General features: G+C 43.6%; 1 protein-coding gene across 18 annotated transcripts in view; it reads right to left on the bottom strand.

The window, feature by feature from the left end:
- Positions 1-17,323, bottom strand: part of madd (MAP-kinase activating death domain) — a 64,024-nt gene that overhangs the window by 31,786 nt on the left and 14,915 nt on the right. For all 18 annotated transcript variants that reach the window (XM_018763610.2, XM_018763603.2, XM_018763609.2 and 15 more), the window contains exons 4-11: positions 11,508-11,811; positions 10,833-10,964; positions 10,257-10,370; positions 9,873-9,953; positions 3,989-4,158; positions 3,293-3,528; positions 2,394-2,562; positions 354-457 (exon numbers count right to left, since the gene is read on the bottom strand). In XM_018763610.2, coding sequence (XP_018619126.2) covers positions 354-457; positions 2,394-2,562; positions 3,293-3,528; positions 3,989-4,158; positions 9,873-9,953; positions 10,257-10,370; positions 10,833-10,964; positions 11,508-11,811 — 1,310 coding nt within the window. The remainder of the gene's footprint in view (positions 1-353; positions 458-2,393; positions 2,563-3,292; positions 3,529-3,988; positions 4,159-9,872; positions 9,954-10,256; positions 10,371-10,832; positions 10,965-11,507; positions 11,812-17,323) is intronic.

Below are 17,323 nucleotides of genomic sequence, written 5' to 3'. Positions count from 1 at the left end.
TTCATTCTAAACCGCATATCTGAGAGAAGAAGTTTAAAAATACTGCATGAAATATACCTACGTTTGTGAATAACTTTCCAATGAAACTGAGCCAGTAATCGCTGTTCATTTTATATTTACCATCATTTCATTATTCCACAGCTTGTCCTTATTGCCAGAACAACTTATAATTTTATCAGTTTAAAAACATGAGAATTCAGGTGAAAGCCACTAGTTCTAGCCTATAAGATCGGTGGAAACCGATCAGAATTGACAGACCTTGTGCTACAAGTCAGTATCCCGTATCTGCTCCAAATCACGTTTGTTTCAATGTTCGGTTTCAGGCCATCTAAAGGACGTTGTCTGGCACTCACTTGGTGTGTCCCCTTGTATGTCACACTTGATCATTTCGCTGACAAAGTCCCCGAGTGAGGAGTAGGAAGAGCTGGAGTCATCATAGTCAACGCTGTCACTGCCACTGAAACAAGAACGAAATACCATGTTTTTATACTCGCTGCCCATGAGGACGGCAGGGCTGCCTGCTCAGGCTCCATGTCATGATGCCCTTCCCTCGAGAAAGTAAAGCCAGACCCAATACTGTCCAAGCAACGAAACAGTTCTGGTAGAGCAAACCACATCCCAGATTCCTTCAGGCTGACAGATAAATTTGATATGACCCTCCTTGCTTAAAATACTTGATTAAATGATTACTAAGAGATGGAAATAAACATTTACGACTCTGCCCATTCAGTACTTTCGAAGTCACATGTCCTTATACCTAGGAAATAGCATCTATGTTACAGCAGATATAGATGAGTAAACAGCACAGCCAGTGCCGTACAGCCCTTTGGGGTGAATTCTGGGTGCGTCTGAGCAGAATTTGTTGCATGGGTTTCCTCTGGGTGATCCCACCTCTTCCCACAGAGCACAAACATGCGTATGTCATATGGGGCACCTGGTAGCGTAGTAGTTAGAGCTGCTGCTTTTGGATCTGCAGGTTGCAGGTTAAAATCGTACCTCAAGCTGTTGTGGCTTTGAGCAAGGTGCTAACCCTAAGCTGGCCCAGTAAAATTACAAAGTTGTACAAATGAGTAAATAATTGTAAGTAGTTCGACACTGTAAGCTATTTCAGGGAAATGCGTCCGCTAAACAAATAAATACAGAATAGCAGGTAGGGTAGTGGTTAATGCTACTGCCTTTGGACCCAAAGGTCACAGGTTTGATTCCCCACCTCTGGCTGTAGTACCCTTGAGCAAGGTACTTACCCTAAAATTGCTCCAGTAAGTTACCCAGCTGTATAAAGGGATAAATGATTGTAAGCATATAATAACTGTGACCTTAACATTGTAAGTTGCTTTGGAGAAAAGTATCAGCTAAATTAATAAATGTAAATATAATGTAAGTGTGTGACTGGCCTGCAAGGGACTGGTATCCCATCCTGGATGTACCTAGAATCAAAGACTCTATAACCAAATAAAGCCTGAAACATAGTCTACAGTATAAGATGTATTTACAGATAACATTAGCCACTTAACTCTTGTGTGTGATGTAGAGCTAGACACCTGGGTACTCTATAACCTCATCACAGCTTGCAGTAGTTGCTAAATTGGTGCTGTGTGCTATGCCAGCCCTGAGCCATATGGCATGTGGCTCTGCCAAGAGCCATGATGCTCCTTAGTGGGAGAAAGCAGATCCTCCCCAGTGTTTACCACTCTATACTGCTGGCAGACAAGGGGCAGAGCAGGGCATCCTGGCATTAAATAGGCTTACAGTGTCCTAAGGCCCCAGAAAGCATGTTGAAAACTGCATGTAGCTATTGCTAAGTACTCCTCCGCACAGTAGGGGGCAGCAGTGTACCGATCTGGATTTTTCTCTTAAAAACATGAAACATTCTGCATGATGTTGTTTTTCTCCACCTGCCCTTGCCCAAGGTTTTTAAAGTCAAACATGCAGCGTTTCACATTAGCATCCTTATTTAACATACACTTTCACATGAGAAGATAAAAATATGCTTATATTATACAGGGCTTTGTGTCATGCATAAAAATGCTGAATTGTTCATTTGGGGGGGGGAGGTTTAAGTAAACACAAACATGTTATATAATCTTCTCGTGCACCATCATTTAGTGTACAATAATCCTTTAGCTATATTTATTCATTTAACTCGTGCCTTTGTCTAAGGCAATTTATCATGTGTGGTTTGAATATTGAACTGCTTATACTTTTTTTTATAGCTGGATCATTTTTACTGGAGCAATTCAGCGTAAGTACCTCAACTGCAGGTACCACATCAGGAGTAAGGATCTGAACTCATGTTCTTCAAATACAACAGCTCTAACCACTATGCCACCTGCTACCTTTTTAAAGAAAGCATTTCCATGCTTTGTGAGCACCCAACAGGACCCCCAACTTACCTATCATCTGTTGGGTCCGAGTCGTCGTCAGGCCCGTTCTCCGCCTCTAGTGGACCACTCATGGCCTCGGCCAGCTGAGAGTTGCTGTCATACACACGGTAGTAGATGGGCTGCAGCTGGTGGGCGTACCACTTTGGCTTGTCCCCAATCAGAGAAGGGTCGTACACATCTGAGAAGGTGGCAAGCAGAGTCCTCAAACACAGCCATCTACACGCTGGCGATCAACTCAAACTGGAACTAACACAGTATCGTTATCCTTAGTAAAACCACGGCAACATTTTACCGTTACAAGTAAGACAGCATTACCTAAAAGAAAAGGCACATGGTTGGGAGGTCAAGTGTGAAAAACTGTACAAGAATGAGCAAGATTACAAAAGGTACGGTGTGGTAGTATGTATAGAAAGGGCTCTAATCATTTGGCTACGGTGGTGAAAAGCTGTCCGTCTGGAATCACATTCACCTTTCAATCGGATAAGTTCATTCCCTTTTAGCTGCTTTTTAATTAAGCTTTTTCCCAGTTGCCTCCTCAACGTTCTGTTTTGTAGCTCCTACGTTGCTACCGGTTTCTATTACTGCATTTCCCCTTTGTTCCATGAACATTTGCAAGTGTTATTTATGTCACCGAATCCTAACCGTTCAGCAACACAACACAACAGAGCACATAAGGAAAAAAAAAAAAACAAGTGATGGTACTGCGGGACTAACGGAAGGGATCTAGGAGAAATGAAGAAAGAGCATGGCCCATGGGCAGCAGGTGAAGGTGGAAGGTGGATTCTTTGAAATGTAAAAACCGAGCACATTTTCCTCCTGTTTTCCTTAAGTAGTGATGAAAGCTGTAGGGAAGACAGCAAGAGCCTTCAGGCGATGCGGAGTCACACTGCGCTCCATGTAGCTCTTACTGTTGTGGATCCTCTGGAACGCCTGATTGGTGGGGTTCAGGGACCACTCTCCGAAGAACTCGACGGCCTGCGTGCGGGACAGCTTTTCAGCAAAGGTAGAGCGGCGCGGGCGCGAGGCCATGAAGGAGGAGGCCTGGAAAGCGACCACGGGCCGGGGAAAGAGGCGCAGGGTGCGCGTGTGCATGTGGAAACCCTGCAGCACGTTGGGGGAGTTGAAGAAGCGCACCATGGCCACCCTGCGGAGCATAAGGGGCGAGAGCAGCAGCGTTACATGCAAACTTTATTGTTCGTAAAAGTACTAAAAACAGCCCTACAAAGACGCAATGAGACATTTTTAAATTATAACAGGATTTCAGAAATGTGAAAATGCTCTATTGCAGTACAGCCCTGATACAATTACATTGATTCGTTTGGTGGACATATGATGAAATATGAACTGTGTTTCTCATGTTTTTGCACAGGAGAAAACTGAAAAAGAAAACAGTTTTATTATGTAGATGAAAATGTCCACTAATTTCAAATGCAAGGTCTTATACTTAACTGCCATCATAATCCATTGTAATCATAACCACCTAGTAGGAATACTCTGGAAGTAACTGATGTAGAAACTATTTTGGGATATTGAGCGTAAAAAGAGCTTGAACCTATTGAAATACAGGTTTTAAGAGCACAGCAGCCCAAAGTCCAAGGTCTTGCCTCGTGGCGACATCCACGGAGTCCACGTCGTTGCCATAGATGAGGGGGTTGAACTCTGTGGAGGGGGTGCAGGCGCTGTCCCGGCTCGCAAGCAGGGGAATCTCCTGGCTCTCGTGGAACTTCTCCAGGTTGAGGATGGGCTGTGTGTTGAGACTCATGCTTGCCAAGGCCTTGAGGGAAACGATAGACAGCAAACCCGGCCGGGTCGGGCCAGGTCAGCATTGCATAGTTACGGTTAGAATTTTCACTACTGACTGTGGATACAGGCTGGTATTGGCAGCACTCACATTTGTGGTCAAGTTTGCAGTAACTGAGTCTAGCTTGAGCCTTACATCTATTTGAAATATGTTCAAACAACATTTAAAATAAGAATTATTTTTATTATTATTATTATTAAAAAGATTATATAACAATTGTATAATAATAATAATAATAATTTTAGTTTCTAAATTCAGTTCAGCATATAAAAAATGCACTTCACAGCAAACTTCACCAAAAATACAAGCTTGCAGAAAGGCCCTGCTGAAAGGCAAGTGTTGCTTTAGGAGTTCACAAGAGAAGAAACGTCACACGAGGTCAAACCAAATGTAAAACTCAATCACTGCGCTGCAATAATTACACCAGTCAGACACACTAAAGCGCGGTACATGTATGGTGCAGAGCGCATGGGCATCTTATACTGCACAGATATAATTTTGATTTAGGAGCAGAATGTCCAGAAGCAATGCTCACTTTCTTCAGACCACTAATTCTCATTCCATCATGCTCAAGCGAGAACTGCAACAGCTCTACTTGTTTGACTGAAACAAGAAGTATTTGAGTATATATAGTATTTGACTTAGTCCAAAGACATGCTGTTGAGGTTCACCCATAGTGTGTGTGAGTGACAGAGTGTGTGTGTTCCACTGATATATGGATGAGTGACCCATTGTAAGCAGTGTATCTAGCAGTGTAAGTCACCAGGTGCTCTGGTTTCTGCCCACATTCCAAAGACACGCTGTTCAAGTTCACCCATAGTGTTTGAGTGACAGAGAGAGTGTGTGTGTTCTGCTGACGTATGGATGAGTGACCCAGTGTAAGTAATGTATCTAGCAGTGTAAGTCACCGCGGTGAATAAGCTGTGTGGGCTAGTAACACTACACAGAGTTCATTGGAAGTCACTTTGGAGAAAAGCATCTGCTAAATAAATAAATGTAAATGTATACATGACACAAGTGAATATATTTCAAGCTGACGTTCAAATCCAGCTTCAATTCAGCATGAAAGAGCACAAGGCAAACTGCAGGTTCCAGAGATGTGTCCGTGCAAAAGCATGAGGGAGCAAACAGGAAGGAGATAGAAACCTTATTATCAGAAGCGAAGATCAGCCTTTGCGTGATCGCTGTCAACCTAACCAGACACTGAAGCACAAGAGAGACGGATGGTCACAAGACAGGCGAGGCAATCAGACACAGATGGCGTGGGACAGCAGACAAGACACTTGTTATCAAGACACAGGAGGAAGGGGGAAAGGGAAAAAAAAAAGGAAAAAAAACAGACAAACACAACAAAGTGAACAAGAAGGCAGAGTAACACAACATCACAGACATGTCAGCAGCTTCACGGACAGCATGAATGACTTGGTCCCCCACGCTGACTTAGACAGGGACATCGAGGACAGAGAGGACGAGGATTCTGGGAGCAGGTGGTTAATGAAGCAACGCAACAAATTTAATCCAAAGTCAGGCACACCGAGGAACTCAAATGCACACGATCCTGTAATTCAGGAAGAGACACAGCAATAACCTATAGGTGAAATAAAACCAGCTTTTACAAGGAAAAAAGAGCAAACACAAACATATTTCAGATGTAGACACTTTCTGGATAATTATAATTCTGATTACAGTCAGCCAACCATTAAGACGGTAAATCATAATTATAATTATAATAACACCAAAGGGGGTTATGGACAGAAACAAGCAAGATTTTTTTTTTTTTTTTTTTTTTTTTTTTTAAATATCAAAAATAATGGGGACAGAAGGTAGCATAGTGGTTACAGCTACTGCCTTTGGACCCCCAGGTTGGAGGTTTGAGCCTTGAGCCTCACCTCTGGCTGTAGTACCCTTGAGCAAGGTACTTACCCCAAAAATTGCTCCACCAAAATTACTCTGCTGTATAAACGGGTAAATAATTGTAACCTCAACCCTGTAAGTCACTTTGGAGAAAAGCATCAGCTAAATGAATAAATGTAAAATAAGTGTTATGTCCACAAGCCACGCAGCATCACCTGATGGTAATCAAGACCAGGGATAAAGGCAGCGTCATCCCAGCACAAGGTTGTAGAATCTTGCAACGCACCGGCTTGCCAATTCTGCGATTCTTCCCTAACGTCCCAGTTCTTGTGTTCGCTTGGCTTTCGACCTCTGCTTGCTTTATCACGTACTGAGTATTGTCTTGCCCCAAAAATGACATTTGCACCCCGGAAGGCCCACGCCTCTCCCTGACCATCGATTTTGTCTCCCTCTGTGTTTTTGGATCCAGAATAAACACACCCGCGCTTGGGTCCAAAGACCTACCTCCTGTCTCCCGTCCCAGATCGTGACAATAAGATTCATTTTACAGCATGTCTTTTTCTGTTTCCAGAATTGTGATGAGCTGCAGCATGTGTTTACCGTTTAGTGTAACCCAAGTGCAAAATCTGTAAGACAGAGGCGGTCACTGTCCACTGACAGTATACAACAACTGAGAAACACGTTCTCTTCCATCCAAAAGGCTCATTTAGATTTGATTTATCTTAAATAATATGAAACAGTTATTAAGGTGTCAGAAGGCTGCACCAAATCTTTATTTATGAGCTAAAAGAATCCTTTAAGTGGCAGTTATTCGCCTCCAAGCCCGTTATGAGCTCTTCAGACCTTTGGAAAATCCTATTGCCAGAATCTGAAGATGCTCTACAGACCAGTTCTCCCAAGACTGTGAGAAGTGAATATAAATGCAATCGCTTAATTTCACAACCTCCATCACGTCTTCAGACAGAAGAGTATCGCCTTCCAAACCTAGGACCATCTAGAACATTGTCTAAAGCCTCATCTGTGTACGCGTGAAATCGGATGCTCTTTTCCTCCACGGCGCTACTGGTAAGTCAAATGTGAAATTAGTGACGAGATGTTGCACGAAAGCACGTCTCACGCTCATGGACTCAACTACAGGATGCATAAAACAGAAAATATCCTCAATGCTCAATAGCACTTGCCTCCTGAAAAGCCTGACAGCCAAATTTAAGGAGGCCATATAAAACACGTACATGACTGACGATAACGAAAGACATGACAACACGCCGGACGTTGACTGCGCAACCAACACACAACAAAACAAAAGGTTTCTGTAGTTTACAAGTGACAAGAAAGCGACATTAATATCTGACAGGTAACACTATATAAGGGGTGTATTTCACAAGATCAGTTTAATCAGTCAGTTAACTCAATTGATCAATACTGACCGTTTCCAGCATATTTAAGTTGCCTACTCAACTGAGGAACCTCCTTTCTGTCACGGGTTTTCTCTGAAAGGGTTGTTCAAAGCTTGTCAGAGAAAGACTGATGAGATCGCAGGTTTCTTGCTGTCTTCCGTTATTAATTATTTATGCATGCTGCCATTTATACTTGTGTGTGTGTTTATTTGGATTGCTTTTCTGCACTGACAATAGTCATGGACTGAAACCATCATGCTCTTCGAGGACAGCCGGCAGCATTGCGGTTAAAGGCGCTGCCGTTGGACAAGGGAGGCGCAGGGTCGAATCCCACCTCCAGCTGTAGTGCCTTGGAAAAAAAAAGCTACTTACCCTAAAAACTGCTCAAATAAAGAAAAAAATGACCCTGCTTTGTAAATGATTGTGAGTAACTTAACGCTATAAGTTGCTTTGGAAAAATGCCAGCTAAATGAATAAGTTTAAATGTTTCTTTAAAAATACTGAGAAGAGAGAGGATGTATTTTCTCTTGGATGCCTGGCTTTGGGCTTTGATCCCATAAGCAAGTCTTGTTCATTTCACGTACAGGTTTTCATCAACTAACCCATTCGTTTGCAGCCCTAATCCCCAGTTGTGAAACATCCCCAACGTTTATGGCAACAGTGGAAAATTACAACAAATATTCACAACCAGCACACGACAACACAAATGTTTTTCACCGACATGACTAAAAATAGAACAAACAAACAACATATGTGATGCCTTTTTTTTTTATAAAAAAACACAGATGACAAAAAAAAAAAAAAAAAAAAAAAACAACAGATGTTTGTTACTGACAAGTATGAGTACCTCTGTTTATGACTGACGTGAGGCAACAGAGCCGACGTTTATACACTAACTGACATGTGACTGCACCACTAATGGTGAAGGAAAACGGAGAGGAAGGAGAGAAATGTGTGTCTGCTGCAGCGTCTGAACACTCCGTGCTGGAGAGACACAGAGGACTAGAAGTAAATCAACCCCCCCAAGGAGACCGACGGTGACCCCCATCAGTAATAAAGGCACTCTGATGGACATGGAACGCATCTAAAAGAGCTAGAGGAGACATGTCTGACCCCTGCAGCGGGAGAAAGGAGGCCATTTTATCACTGCAGTGCTATTTATAGAGCGATAATGGAGAACGAGGCTCTATTTGCAGCAAGGACAGGGGTACGAGCCTACGCTTTCACTGGGCCTTGCCAAGGGACTGCTCACTGTGGGAGTCGCACGCTGCTGCCAGAGGTGGCTGCAATTGCCCCGTAAGCGCGTCTTACAGCGAACGACGAAGACGGCAGCCACGAACGTCTTCACTCGGACACACGCTCACACAAACACACACACACACCCCTGCATGCACATGATATACTCTATGTGATCGTGATATGTATCATAAATGTAAGGCTGCTCCAGAGATTTTGACAGATAAATTGTGGGAGCGTGCAGCAACGTTCACTCGACTATTCGAAATAGCTTCAATTCAAAGCTTAATTTGCCCCCCACTGACCTCTACCGGAAGCTACATTCATAAATACGAGGTTGACTCGAGTCACTTTCTTTTGCTAGAGAACTTAACAGCAATAGAGCAGCACGACCACCCCGTTAAATAATGTGAAATAATGTGAACCTTTGCCTTTGGGTTGTTTCAAAAATCTGTATATTTCTGCTTTTTCCTCACTACATTGACACTGTCTCTATGCTGCTGTAACACAGTCCTGTTCCGCTTATAAGAATGAACACACACACACACACACACACACACACACACACACACACACACACACACACACACACACACTCTACAGCAGGGTTTTTCTACGTTAGTTAAGAAGAGTTACCACAACTGCTACACTGGTTACTACATAGGATAAGTTCAAGGTTAAACAGTTACTGCTTTACCTGTAGCATCTAGGACATGCAGAGAGAAGAAGAAAGAATGGGGAAAACTTGTGATCATCCACGCATCACAACTGACCGTAGGAAATTCAGCGTCTACGGGCATGCATCTCAACAACTCTTCACAAGATAATTCTTCATCTGTGCTGTGCATGAAAACGCTTTATTTCATTTTAAATATAGATATATACATTCTAGACGTTCAACTACACCGTCTAGAAAATTTTGACATTTGAAATGGATGTAAAATTCTGTCATCGGAGAGCTTGCAACCTTCAGGTTGTAGCTCCCACCTGAATTTAATAACTGCTGAATCACCCAACCATAGTCTGAGGGAACAACGGAATTGTCAGGTATGGTAAGAGAGAGAGTGGTCCTGTGAGATGTAGCTCTCCGGGAGCAGTACTAAACACCCTTGGTGTAGAAAATGAAGGACTAGAAAACGTCAGGTTCATATAATGCCCACGGTAGCCAGATATTTGCTGACGGTGAGCAGGTGTCACTACCTGTTTCAGGTGTTTCTTAAGTTCTGAAGCCTCCGGCTCAGGAAGAGGCGGGAGAATCTCAGCATTGCTGGGCAAGATGACCTGTAGGGTAAAACAAGACGGGTTCATCCACTTATCAGCCCTTAAGGGGCCAAAACTGTTTATGGCGATGCCACAGAGCTCTATGTCACAACGCCCCCTCTGAGGTACCAGCCGAACTGCAGTTTCAGTCTAGTGGTTACCATCCTATTACCCAAGTTTTACCCATTTTATCTGCTGGAGGTTGTGTCAGCTGTCTAGTTAACATACAAAATGCACACAGAAAGAAAAACAAAGACCATGGAGGCAACAAATGTTATATAGTGTGGGACAGCATCAATCTGCCAAGATATTGTGAGCTCGAACCTTGTTACAGTCTAGATCCACCAACCACACGTCATCCGGCATCTTGAAATCGGATTTGTAAAGGAAGAAACTGGCTGGGACACCGATGATGTATGGAGTGGGAGCAAGGAGTAGCTGGGGATATGAGAGTAAGAGAAAGAAAGACAGAGAGGACAAAAAAAATTCAATGCGGTGCTGTCATTACCTGTTAGCCTGTCAGAACAGTTATACTGTGTTTCACCATTCATTACATTAACAGATGTTTTTATTTAAGATGACTAACAATATGCATGTTAATTTTTTAGAAATCACAGCTGGACAGCTTTAAAAAAAAAAACAGCTTGAAGCATAATGGTTATAGCTGCTGCCTCTCAACTCAAAGGTCGCAGTTTCAAATCCCACTTCCAGCTGTGCCATAAGTTGCTCCAGTAAAGTTACCCAGCTGTATAAATGGATAAATAACTGTAAAAAGCTTAACATTGTAACTTGCTTCGGAGAAATGCATCAACTAAATTTAAATATTTTGCCACACACTTCCTCATGGCTCTCACACCACAACCCTCAGCTGAGCATCCCAGGGAAGGAGGTGAAGCCTACCTGTTCTGCGGACGCCATGCATGTGGGCAGCAGCGGGATCACTGGGAACATGTACTCCAGTGGGTAGATCATGGCTACAAAGGCCATGACACTCATAGACAAAGCATTGTAGTCTCGCGACTGCAGTACCACCTGGGGGACACACACGGAGAACCACCCTGTAGGCTCCTAATGTACATGTAGACATTTTATGGACATACTCGTTGTTTGCGGTTTTTTTTTTTTTTTTTTTTTTTTTGAGGGGGCGCTGCTGTGGTTAATGCTGGTAAATATATATATTTACCATAAAACCAAACATTACTATGGGACAATTAAAGACCTTTACAGGTACCTCCAAATTCTTAATAGAAAAATTTAGTTTTGTGTTTAAAAACCAACTATGAAAAAGCAAGAATTTGATTTTAATTTCTAGCTGTGTGTGTGCATGTGTTTGTAAATCAAAATAAGCAGTTTAACACTGTAAATGGCTTTGGATTAAATAAATAAATGGAAAGAGAATTAAATAAACGTAGATGTAATTGTAAAGTGATGTGCTCCATCTGTAACTGATTTAAGGTTCTGTGTTAAACTAAGATAGTGATTTGTGAGTTAAGGGTTCCATACTGCCCTGCGATCAGGGGCACCACAGGGTAAAGCGGTAAATCTTGGGCAATGGAGAGGTGTAGGCAGACCTACCTTGTGCTCCAGCAGGATACAGGTGAGCACCTGCAGGCAGGCGTCCACACCCAGCAGCTCGAGGGGCAGGTGCAGTGGGAAGTCCACCATGGAAAAGCGCGAGGAGTCGGGCAGGGCGAAGGTAAGGGCGGGCTGCAGCTCCCTAGGCAGCACCTCCACATCGACCCGCTGGAGGCCGGCCGTGGGCACAGGCGAGCGCAGCAGCCGATACACCCAGGACTCGATCTCCCGCAGGTCCTGCAGCAGGGCGCTGCCCTTCTCCTCCAGCGACAAAGCCCCAGTGAACACACGCCACATGGTGTCCCTGCAAGGGCACGTGGTCAGACAAACGGTGGGAACAGTGAATACACACACACACACTTGTAGGACAAAAGTGTACACATACACATTACCATGTACAGGCAATACACAAAAACAACATTCGTACACACACCGGCCACTTTATTAGGCACCCCTACTTATTTCCGCATACAGCTCATGGCCCACAGTCAGTGAGTCACCTAGTTATGACTAGGTAAATAAAGCACGCAGACAGGGCCGAGAGGTCCAGTTACCATTCAAACGGACGTTACAATGGGCAAGACTTGCGGTCTAAGTAACTCTGAATGTGGCACTATTCTTCCTGCTATTCGCACTAACTCCAACTCCTCCGAACCCCAAACACACACAAATGCACATATAGATGTATACAGAATAAAATGTGCACAGACACACACGGATATCTAGCTGACTTCTGTTTCAGGCTTTTAGCTTCAGCTAAAGTTGGCTTATAAAAAAAAAAAAAAGAAAAGAAAAGAAACTAGAGTAAACATTTATACCGAAGCCCTAATCTTTTCCGAACGTTTCAAGATGTAACGGGAGGGTAAACCATTAAATCGGGAAAACACACATTCTTAAGAAAATAAAATTAGCATACGAAACACATGCTGCATGGAAAAAGAGCAGGCTGACACTGCAAATATGCAAATGTATTCGCATTGTATTTAAATATGAAAAATGTGAAAGTACTGGATACACGCACTTGATTAGTCAATTAAATGACACACTGCTCCATCAGGCTCAGATTAACAAATGGGGCCATGAACACGAGCTCCTGAATCACGATGGACCGGCTGCGTCCAGAAAGCAGCCACTTGAGGACGGGGTTTGGACCAAGGGCCATGGCTGAAGCCGGAGTCAGAATGATATTAATTTTAAATACACGCCCAAAAACACACGAGGAATGCCACGCTGCTCATCTATCATTAGAAAGCTGCATCTTCACAGTATTGTAACAACCTATGTGTTTAGGCGGGAAGATTTGTTTATTGTAAATAGTTGAATTGTGGGTAAAAAGAAAGATGGTTCAACCACTAGGGTGATTTATGGGGACACTAATGGGGTGGCTGTGTTTGGGAGAGTGTGGGGGTGCTAATCAGGCTGGGAAGGCTGGCTTGAAGTGCAGGTCGTTGCGGAATTGGGGTCCTTGGACCGACAGCATTATTTCCCTGCGTGCCGGTGTTCTAATAAAAATGTTTAAAACAAATGCTGCCTGGGCGTCCCTCTTCTCCCCATCCAAACCCAGAGCGCTGTGCACAACAATATGTACAGAAAAAAATCATGTAGAGGTTATATTGCTACAACAAATAGTGCTGTTTTATGTTCCCTTATGCTTTGTCTACCTTGTGTCTTATGCACCTACTCGAACGATGAACCTCGGTGCAGCAAGCGGTAGGCAACAAACTAGGTTTACTTGAGTCACGTGTCTGCAGCTGTGTCTCTTTCTCTTAACATAATGCATGAATTGTACTTTTGCTGAGATGTGTGTCGCTTTGGACAAAAGCGTCTGCTAAATGAATAAATGTAAATGTAAATTTATGCGATTAGTGGATTTAATTTGTTCACAAAATCTTAACCAGGTATATTCCTTCGCCATTCGGTGCTGCCTGAAAGTATACGAACCCCCAGCTGTCCCTTGGTTTTACCACAAAATGGTCCGTTAATGAGGTGCAGTGTTTCTTGTGTGACACAGTAGATGTGTAATGACCAATTCCATATGTTACTTTAGAGAAAATTGCGCGTAGTACAAACACGGAAGGAGTGCAGGTGTAAAAATAAGCGAACCCCAACCTGTATTAGTTAAACCGGACAGGTAAGTAAAATCAGGTGGGTAAATCGACCATTTATTCATTTTATGAGCTCATTTTAAGAATTAGATTTTATAAGGTTATTTTAAGAATTCATACAAGAGTAACGACCACACCTATAGGGTTTACTACTTTCAACTGCCACTGCAATTTCATCCATTTGCTTACAAGAGGTCCTTTGCACAACAACATTGACATTTTGTGGTTTTGTACATTTAGTATGGTAATCGCAAATCCTTCAAGTCCTGCCATTCCGGTGTATGCTGGTACCAGGTACGAATAGTAGTTAAGTACAGCTAGCCTAAATAAGGATGTTCGCAAAATGACAGGATTCTGAGCTGCCTAAATGAGACATTCTTCTCCCTCGACACAAGCAATCGCATATCCTTGGACACAGTCAGTGCTCTCAATCTGTCACAAATTCTGCTCCAGCCTCCTGCTCGGCGGTGTTATGTAACTACGGCTGTTCCTGTCATCACACCGAAATACAAATAACGGAGGAGCGGGAGGCAGTTTTCTTTCCGTATTTTTAATTTGCGACAGAGAACACGGATTTTTCCAGCTGCGCGATGGCTTTTACGTGTCAAACTGTCTCTCAAAAGGGAAATGGGGACATTTACGGGACTGATGGAAAGGAAGCGTCGCGAAGGAGCGGAGACATTTCTGTCCTGTGACAGAGACGCGCACGGCGGACCTGGCTTTGCAAACACAACTTCCGAGTCATGACAGGAGCACGACTGTAATCCGCCTGAATCCGTCTCAGCCGGCTGCTGCGGTAACTGAAAGTTAAAGGCCGGAACCTCACGCTTTTCCGTCCGTGCCAAATAATCCAGTCTTATTCTTTGGTCTTTGAAGATGCACCCATGCAGAAATATAGCAAACTGACAAGTTTAAACCTGCACTGTCTCTAATAATAAAAATAACCTCCGAGCCACGTCGCCCATTAAGGACACATACGGACAACCTGAAGGTTGCCACTGAGCCCTGAAGACACTTTGATCAGCTAAGCGACAAAATAAAAACACCATGACTTTATGTACCATACCGGTCAAAAGTTTGAGCACACTTGCTGGAAACTAGTTTTGCTGACTAGGCATTTGGTTGGCAAGTTTAAGCTGGAATCAGCTGGAATGTCTACCCAGCTCTTCTGCAGCAGTTCCCAGTTTCCCAGGGGCAGCAGGTGGTGTACTGCTCGGAGGTGCTGCCTTGTACTCGAAAGAGCCAGGTTTGAATCCCCACTGCTGCTCTAGTACCCTTGAGCAGGGTACTTACCCTCAGTTGTTCCAGTAAAAAGAAGCTCGCTGTACAAATGTGTAAATCACTGCAAGTTGCTTAACATTGTAAAGAGCTTTGGAGAAAAGTGTCAGCTAAACGAAATAACAAAAACAAATGAATGAGACCAGGGCGCTCGTTGGCTGCTTCGCTTTCAGTCTCATGTCCTGCGTTTCCCAGATTTTCCAGGTACACTCACACCTTTGACTAGTACTGTCACTATTAAGGACCTCCTGGCATTCAGCCAAAAAGATCAGCTATGTTAAGCCAAAGGGGTCTGGCTGATCTCGGAACACGGGTTCATTTTGGACAAATTCTGACTCCTTAGTTTAACCCTAAACTCCAACTTTACAACTGCTTGTACCGAGCAGTGTCGCTGTGGGCCAGAGCCTACCCGGCAATGCAGTGCGCGGGGCCAAAGGGGGAGGGGACACACCCTGGACGGGATACCAGTCCGGCGCAAGGCTCCCCAGGCAGGGCTCAAACCCCAGACTGCCACACGGCGGGCACCGACCAAACGCACCGCGCCACTGCCTCCTCCCCAAGCTCCAACTGAATGTAAATTTCTTACTGCAGCTGCTATTCCCACAACTTTCTTCATACAAATCTGCAAGTCCCGCTGCACACTATAACTACACCTTTTCCTCAAACCCTACAAGGAGCACCACTGTCTCCTGTAACCACAACACCATTAACTACTGTAATAAATAAGCCCCACGATGCCCAGCGCTGCGCCACCTTGGGCTCTGTAATGACACTTGTAACGACCACGTGACCAGGGTCAACCAAGACTGCACCCAAAAGAAACGGTTCCACAAATTCCTGCACATAAACGGCACCTTTGTCCGTGAGTATATACGTGTGGAAGCACAGTCTGCGAGTGCATGCCTGCGCACGTGAATTTGTGTGCCACGTGCATCTCTGCGTGCGCCTCTGTCGTGTGTGCATCTTCATACACACATGATAAATACAAGCTCATCTGTGCATGTCTCTTTTAATTTGCTGGGCCACTTAAGAGACACTGTGGTGCAGTAACCGGCTCAGACAAGGGCATTAGAGAGCATTTCAGCACAGACTGGGAGGGACTGAGCTATGGAAGACACAGTCACCCTGACTCATAGCTCTGTGCATCTCCATGATTTCCCATAGCATCACCTCGAGGAGACAGCCCTGGAAATACCTTGAGGAACTTGAAGTAGCGCTGTGGAATAACCAAAGTCACCCCAAAGGGAAGGCTGTCACTCAGTCATTCAATCCTAACAAACAGCACATGTCTATAATGAGCTGTATTAGAAATAACAAGTCGAAAAGAAAAAAGGTTTCTTTACACCGGACTGTGGCACTGGATGATTTCGCAACCGCCTGCTTAAATCATTCGAGAAAACACCCTTGCTATAAACCGCAGGTACGAGATTCCTGCACGCAACCTACACACACATCTCTGTCTTCTCAAACGAGAGTGGTTTACTTAATGCCCACTTCAAAGTGCTTTCTAGGCGCCACTCGGCTGTCTGATTTTCCGATTCACAAGTGCTGTACGTCTGTGAAGCTTGTACTCTGCTAGTGCTGCAGTTAAAAAAAAAAAGAACTTAAAAAAATACTGTCAAGATTAAGCAGGGAATGAGAGGATGATATAACACCCCCACTAACCAGCACACAGCCTAGGACATGACACAAGCGCTGAGATTTGAGATCAAAACCTGACAAACATGGCCCTATAAATACTGTTTCAGTCTAAGAAATAACCTGACCCTTTAACCTTTATGATGACCAGTCCCACAAAACAAAGTTTCTAAAGGTTTGTGCATTTCAAAGATATGTCTATACAGAGCCATAACATTCTGTTCTCATCAATCCAATTTCAGTAAGTGCGTAACCATTTCAGGGTTCAGTGTAAATTACAAACCCAGGCATTTAGACATACAGTAGACATAGAGTTTTGTTCTTTCAGATGAATTATATGTATAGAGAATTTTCAAAATATGTGCTACAGTTAATTTTACTGTTACATGCGTTGTAGTTACTTGGCTGTTATACCATCTCATGTAACATGCATACACCAATGGTTTGAAACCACAGTAGTCTTAGTATATTATCCTAACAGTCAAACAAAAACATAAATCAAAGCTATATAAGAGCACTAATTTCATATGAAAACATGGACACCAATCCCAAGTGCAGACCGAAATACTAATATCGTGTTGCACTAATCTGAGGTGTAGACACAAATAATAATCCCAGACATAAACAGGCCGTAATCTCAGTTATGAACATTTATCACAGACATACGCATACTGGAACTGATACCAATATCTTGGAAAAAGCCACTGATCTGAGTCATAGACAACAAGCGAACTGAAATGCAGACAGAGACACTGAAGATACTAAAGACACTAATCCAATTTATAAACATGGATA

Source organism: Scleropages formosus, chromosome 11, assembly GCF_900964775.1.
Source record: "Scleropages formosus chromosome 11, fSclFor1.1, whole genome shotgun sequence".
Lineage (NCBI taxonomy): Eukaryota > Metazoa > Chordata > Actinopteri > Osteoglossiformes > Osteoglossidae > Scleropages > Scleropages formosus.
The sequence above is the reverse complement of the archived record's forward strand: the minus strand, read 5'-3'. Positions and strand labels throughout refer to the sequence as shown.